Source organism: Pristis pectinata, chromosome 13 (genome assembly GCF_009764475.1).
Source record: "Pristis pectinata isolate sPriPec2 chromosome 13, sPriPec2.1.pri, whole genome shotgun sequence".
NCBI lineage: Eukaryota > Metazoa > Chordata > Chondrichthyes > Rhinopristiformes > Pristidae > Pristis > Pristis pectinata.
In genome coordinates, this window is record NC_067417.1 from 34,441,977 (window position 1) to 34,448,199 (window position 6,223).

At 41.8% G+C, this 6,223-nt stretch overlaps 1 protein-coding gene across 2 annotated transcripts; it reads right to left on the reverse strand.

The window, feature by feature from the left end:
* Nucleotides 1–1,024: 1,024 nt before the first annotated feature.
* On the reverse strand, nt 1,025–6,021 carry irx3a (iroquois homeobox 3a). 2 transcript variants are annotated; one of them, XM_052028295.1, is made up of 4 exons: nt 5,970–6,021; nt 2,334–3,345; nt 1,604–1,670; nt 1,025–1,385 (listed from the first exon to the last, which is right to left on the reverse strand). In XM_052028295.1, the coding sequence occupies exons 1-4, from the start codon at nt 5,991–5,993 to the stop codon at nt 1,331–1,333; spliced, it is 1,158 nt and encodes a 385-aa protein (XP_051884255.1). In that variant the 5' UTR covers nt 5,994–6,021; the 3' UTR covers nt 1,025–1,330. The 2 variants fall into 2 exon arrangements, with proteins under 2 accessions (XP_051884255.1, XP_051884254.1); XM_052028294.1 differs by lacking the exon at nt 5,970–6,021 and adding an exon at nt 3,890–4,377.
* Between the last annotated feature and the right edge of the window lie 202 nt (nt 6,022–6,223).

A 6,223-nucleotide genomic window follows, 5' to 3' on the forward strand; every position in this document is an offset into this window, starting at 1 on the left:
CTGCAAAATACCGGGGATAAATGGCAGTTTCAGAATCCCGCGGCTCTGAAAGCAACGCACACAGTGAATCAAAAGTTTTCATACTTTTTTTCACAGATCATCACATTTTACAAAATGAAGGGATTGAGCGGAGCAAGAATAAATTAGGCAGCTGGCGTTTTATGACTCTTATCTCTCATTGATGTACCACCATTAATTTGTGGCTGTTCCCTCTGGTTATTACTGCGGCATTTCAGGGTGTCTGCCTGCAGGAGGCGCTCTAAGTCCGACTCTTGCCCCCACCTCCCCCCCCCCCCCCCAACCCCCACCCCCGCCTCCCCCTCACTGTAAAACCCAACACATCAACGTCTGCCCTTCGGGGGTCTGGTATTATACAAGTCATTTAGTCATTATACTGCATTAAGTGTCTCCAGCATCTACAATCATCTCGCATTAAAATATTGCCGTGGTGTTTAACCACAATCATTAACGATAAAGTGAAATTATGATCTCTTGCAACCATTTAAGATATTTACTAAAACCTACAATAGGATAATCCTCAAAGCATTGTTTACAAATAACGGATCTAAACAAACTACGAAGCTGTACTTCAGTGCAGTACTTTGGTTTCTTCAATAATGTTGCAAACATAGTGTAACAATTTAATCTCTGCGTTATTTCGGCACTTGGGAATAATTTTTAACTATTAGCTGCAAAAAGCGATTGTAATAACTGCCCGCTAACGGAGACAGCAGCATTTTAAAAAGAATTCAGAAGGGATCATATGTTTTACAATTTGATGCGGACTGTTATAAACCTTCATACAAAAAATCTTTTAAATAGTATTTAGGCATTTTCAGTTAAATCGCTTTTTTTGCAGCATTTCCAATACGCATTTTCTCTTGGCCGAAATGTCAATTGATAGTCATACATCTCAATGCATTTAGCAAACAAAACATTGATATGTTCCTGGGGAATTGCCGCTACTCGTTGACAGTTTTGAAAATTCAGACACAAATGTAAAGTCGTAACTGTTCATTTATTAGCCAAAAATATATACTTTCTTGTACAATTTCGTTCACACGTATGTACATTTTTGTTTGCGGTATATACAAAACATCTCGAACACCAGGTGATAACTAATTTTCACTCGACTTACAAAAAAAAACTGGGTTCCACATGTCACAAACTGAACTAATTGATACACGCCTTCTCGGCCAGTATAACATTACCAATTTTATTTTAATACACATACATGCTTACAGGTTAAACTATACAGGGGGGAACATTTTTACATTCCATTTAACAAGAAAATGGTTACAAAATAAAGTTTAAAAAAAGCCAAAAGGGACTATGCGGAGGAGAGCGCCGACAAAACCATGGCTGCATCGAGTTGGTTCTGGGGTCTGAAACGAATAAAATTATTGACCATCAGTGTTTACAACTTTTGTAATAAACATTGACACCCATGTTTTGCATAAAATGTTGCAATTTAAGTTTTGAATGCAGATTAACTGCGATGAAAAGTACCCCCAAAAATAGTTGTAGGCCTGCATTGACTGGGATCTCGAGTCTGGTATGAAATCGTGGGAATATACAGGGAACAATAAAATGTATTTCTTACCGTCTCTGAACCGGCTGAAAAGCTGTCTTTACTATTTTTTTCTCTATTTCCAAGGCACTGCTTCGATCTGTAAATAATAACGAGTTCTTATAATTGGTATTGTTCGCCATTACCGAGGCCACCTTTACCCAGAGCGACACGCTGAAATTCAACTTTGTTTGGGAATCGTTATATATTATACAACTTGAAGGATAAAGTGATCCGAATACAATATATGGTAAGTGTTATCTTATTACATTGGTCTTTTCTGCCGTCTAATACTTATTGGAAAAAAGTTGCTGTAATCAAATTATAAATTATCATTTACAATGGCGCTAAAGATCAGTTTATAATAAATGTAATTTTGGCCATCAAAAAATCATTATCCCATTACTTTGATTGCGCCTTGTAGGAGCTTTATTTTGTATTCAGTTACAGTTGAGCAATGCTACTTTTCGGAAACAGGATGTAAAAATCTCTAGGTATCGATTCAAAAGCTTGGAGAAAGAGCCTTTGTATAGATATTACCAGAAAATAAAATTAATTCGAAACAGTATGGATCACTTTGGAGATCTTCACTGAGTTCTCTTTCATTTTAAATTTGAACTTTAAAAGGGGCCCAGCGTTTAGGCTGCTAATTCAATTTTATTCTTTTTTTTGCATTAAGTTGATCCTTGTGAAAATTGTGTCTGGTGTTCTCACAGTCTGGCTGGAGCATGTATTTTGTATTTTTCAGTCAAGTGCTCTGTACCTGTTACTGTGGGTTCTGCTGTCTGAGCCCGCTCCTCTCTTACTGTACAGAATGCAGGGACACCGGCAGCCGGAGCCGCCTGGCCAGCACTGAGTCCGAGGAAGTGGTTTGAATTGATTAAAGCCAGGGGGTGGTGAGAAAAGGTACGGTTTGTCCAGTTCTGAAATTTGCCCATGGGGCAGGCGAATAGTCTGTGCTGGCCGAGGAGAGAGGAGGCTGGAGGCCCCGCAGGAGTGCTGCTGATCTGGGGGGACTTGCGGGGATTGTCCGGAGTGGTGGCGGTTTCAGCCAAAGACCAGATCTTCGGCTTCTGGTTCAGCGACAAGCTGCTCTCGGGCGGAGGGGAGACAGGGCTTTTCCTCTCGGCGCTGCTTTTGGTCTGATCGCCACTGGACTGTCCTGAAATCTCAGGCGACAGATCGCCTCGCTTCTCCTCAGTCACTCTGCTATCTTTTACCACCGATTTCAGAAAACCGTCCTCCGAACCGTTCAAGTCATCAAAAGTGTCTGAGATCTCAGAGTCACTCCTGCCGTCCAGTTTGCAGTCCAGGTTTAAGTCCGGGTCGTGATCATCTTCGTCCTCTTTGCTCTCGATATTCTCCGTATCGATATTCTCTAAATCGATCTCCTCGTCGTCCTCCTTTTTCTCCCCTTCCATGTCCGGGTCGCTTCCATACGAATTACCCTCTTCGTCCGTCCGGTTTCTGGGAGTCCAAGTCATCTTGTTCTCCTTTTTCAGCCTTCTCCGGGCATTGGCGAACCAGGTGGACACTTGGGTCAGGGTCATTTTGGTGATAATGGCCAACATGATTTTCTCCCCTTTGGTCGGGTATGGGTTCTTTCTATGCTCATTGAGCCAGGCTTTCAACGTGCTGGTACTTTCCCTTGTGGCGTTTTTCGGCCTGGACGGGTCTCCGAACTGGTATTGGCCGTAAGGGTAGTAAGCGGCGTGGTGGTGTGGGAAAGCAGGGTGTTGTACGCTCGGACTGTCCTTCAGTTCGTATTGGGCGCCCTGAACAAGAAAACGAAGGGAGAGAAAGTGGAAATATTTTTAAATATACATATAAAAATAAAGCATTGCTATTATTTCAATTACGTCCTGCATTACTAAATGATCCGCCCATTTTGAAACACAAAAAAAGTATGTGAATACAGTGGGGGGTGGGGGTTGGAGAGGGTGTCGGTGCTGGGGAAATTTATCAGTTTGGGGGACGAATGGGGGGAGAAGGTTTACAGACTTAAAAGTGGTTAGAAACAAATCAGCGATGAAATTGGCACAAAAATCTGCAAGTGAAATTAACAAGGGAGCGCGAGTGAAACTAACAACCGCGGCACAGCGACAGGCAAAAAACTTTTATCGAGAAAACTCGCCAGGAAAAAAATAAAAGCGGCGTTTGCCTTTCTTTAACAAAAAAGGAAAACGGCATTACCGCAGAGACCTATATCTCCTCTCCCTCATCCCCGGGTCTTGTATTCATGATTGCAACAAACTTTTTTTTAATGATTTACCAGATTGAAGGGACTAAGACAGAGCGAATTGACGTAAATGTTCTTACCAGCTGAGGAAACATGGGGAGATCGGCTGCATAAGGCAAAAAGGCGCCGTATCCTTGAGCGGCATAAGGGGATCCATACATGGTTAGTACAGTAGAAGCAGCGCCGGACGCCGTCAGATCGCTCCCAGTCCTGGAAGACGATATACCCTGGCGATCTGGGTATAGTGGCCTAGTAGCAGCTATGTACTGATATCCCAGTTGTGGGAAAGACATGGTCAGTGACTACTGCGAGAGAAATCTCTGTGCAGAAAGAGCCGCAGAATCCACCTTTAATGCTATAGACTCAGTTGAAAGTATACGTTTCCACATGCAGACGCACTGTAACCGATCCGATCGCTCTCTCTCAACTTGCTATTGATCTGAAGGTGCCCGGGTCAGGTCCTAACAGATTCGTAGAGATTATTCGGAGTTGATGGCCTGATTGACATTTCTGGTATTAACTAAGCCCCTCCTATTTCTTTAGGGTCCGCCGCAGCTTTTACTCAATCTCTGCCTTTGTCACAGAGCGTGTCTTTTCCAAATCTATTTACTGACGTCGCGATCTTTTATTTCAGTTGCATTCAAGTCGCAGTTTGCAATCGCCAATCAGTACTAGTTTCTCCGGCAAAAAACACGCCCGCTCCAAATTTTTAAAGAAGAACATTCGCCTCCCACTTTTTGCCATAGGGTTTCTTTTAAAAGCTACGTATTTGTAGAACTATAATTGGCAGCAAAAAAGGAAAGAGAATCGACCCAAGTAAACCAAGACAGAATTTGAACAACTTTTAATCTCTTTGATGTAGTTTTCACCCAGAGTGACAAAACTTTATTCTCCCAGCTATTGTTTAAACTTTGTTAAGCAGATACTTAGTTTTGGTGACTTAGGTACAAAATGCAGACACTTCGGCTTTGATCCCGATATCTGTTCTATTAAATAAAATAAGTTTGTTTGGTACAAATGGGTTAGGGTTTTTTTTCTAATTGAGCTGGCGGTTCTTACGCTGCAGGAACTCTCTCCGCGTAGGCTGAGAATGGGCAATAGAGCTTAGGATCGAGTTAATTCTTTGTTAATAATGGACTTCAAACAGTTGTAGAGTCACCACTTGACATCAAAGAGAACCAACGCAATATTAAAACAAAAAATCCGGCGCAAACCCAGAAGCTCCCAGTCTCGTGGTTACGCTGGTAAATAAGTGGTGTGAAAATCACAGACACCGGCACCTTCATACCAAACTCATTATCACTTTTAGCCCTGTCCCTAAACTGTAATTAGCAAATTTATGACCCCACGTTGTTTGTACCCTGTTCCTTGCTCCTCTGTGGTGTTCAGTAACGATAGGTCTGTATGATAAAGCTAAATACGAGGTTGTAATAAATGCGGATTAGAGTGAAGCAAGTCTCTGGATTGAAATTCTCCGAATCAATATATTAAATCTGTATGTACCACATCTAATCGCTTTACGGCTCATCTTTTTGGTATTTGATGTCAGATAATCGCCCACCCATTGTTTGAAGAATAAAGTATTTTGTTTTAGATTTTATTTATCTGGTCTTGTTAAGTAACGTTAGGTCCTTGTATCGAAATTAGCAGAAATACAATGTGGAAAGCGAATTATTATCTGATTTCTGAGAAAGGTTTTGCAAATAAAACGTTACGTTTGTTCTTTAAGCGGTACGTGCATTTAAGCAGAAAGCACACAAAAGGGTAACAGTGATCCGTACTCATAAAATTTTAACTTGCAGTGCAGGTTACCCTCAGCTTTGGCCGGTGCGTTATTTCCCGTTGGAGGAAATTCTCTGCGATGCCACTTTGCGCGCGCCGTTGCTATATTAAACTCAACTCATTAATTTTATACGGGGGTGTTTCTGTTTTCTGCACAGAGGAGGGTTCTCGAAGCGACCTGTGCTTAGAGCTTTTGCAAGGACGAACACCACCTACATCTCTGGTTATGTACACACCGGCTTTGCAGCACATTGGAAAGCTGTTTGTTATTTCAGTTTAATCTGAGCTGAGCTTGGGGCGGAATCAGCTCCAGTTCAGTTTCTGCCCAGACTGTTCGCAGGGAGGAGGGAAATAAAAGATTATTAGCTTATTAATTACCTCAAGTACACTGCCATGTGTCATGTAGACAGAATTTTAATCATCTTGAAAAATTCAATATTGTGTGTCTGCGCATTTACAAGGGTGTTTCAGGAAACTCTTCATCCGCTTGTGTAGAAGGGAATCAAATCAACGCAAAGTGGCACAAAGAATAGAAAATGCATCTGAAAAAGAAATGAGAGAGTAGCGGTGAAGAGTAAGGTGTCAAGGAAATGAAAAGACGGCATTGGGACCATTTTTGAAACAAACGAAAA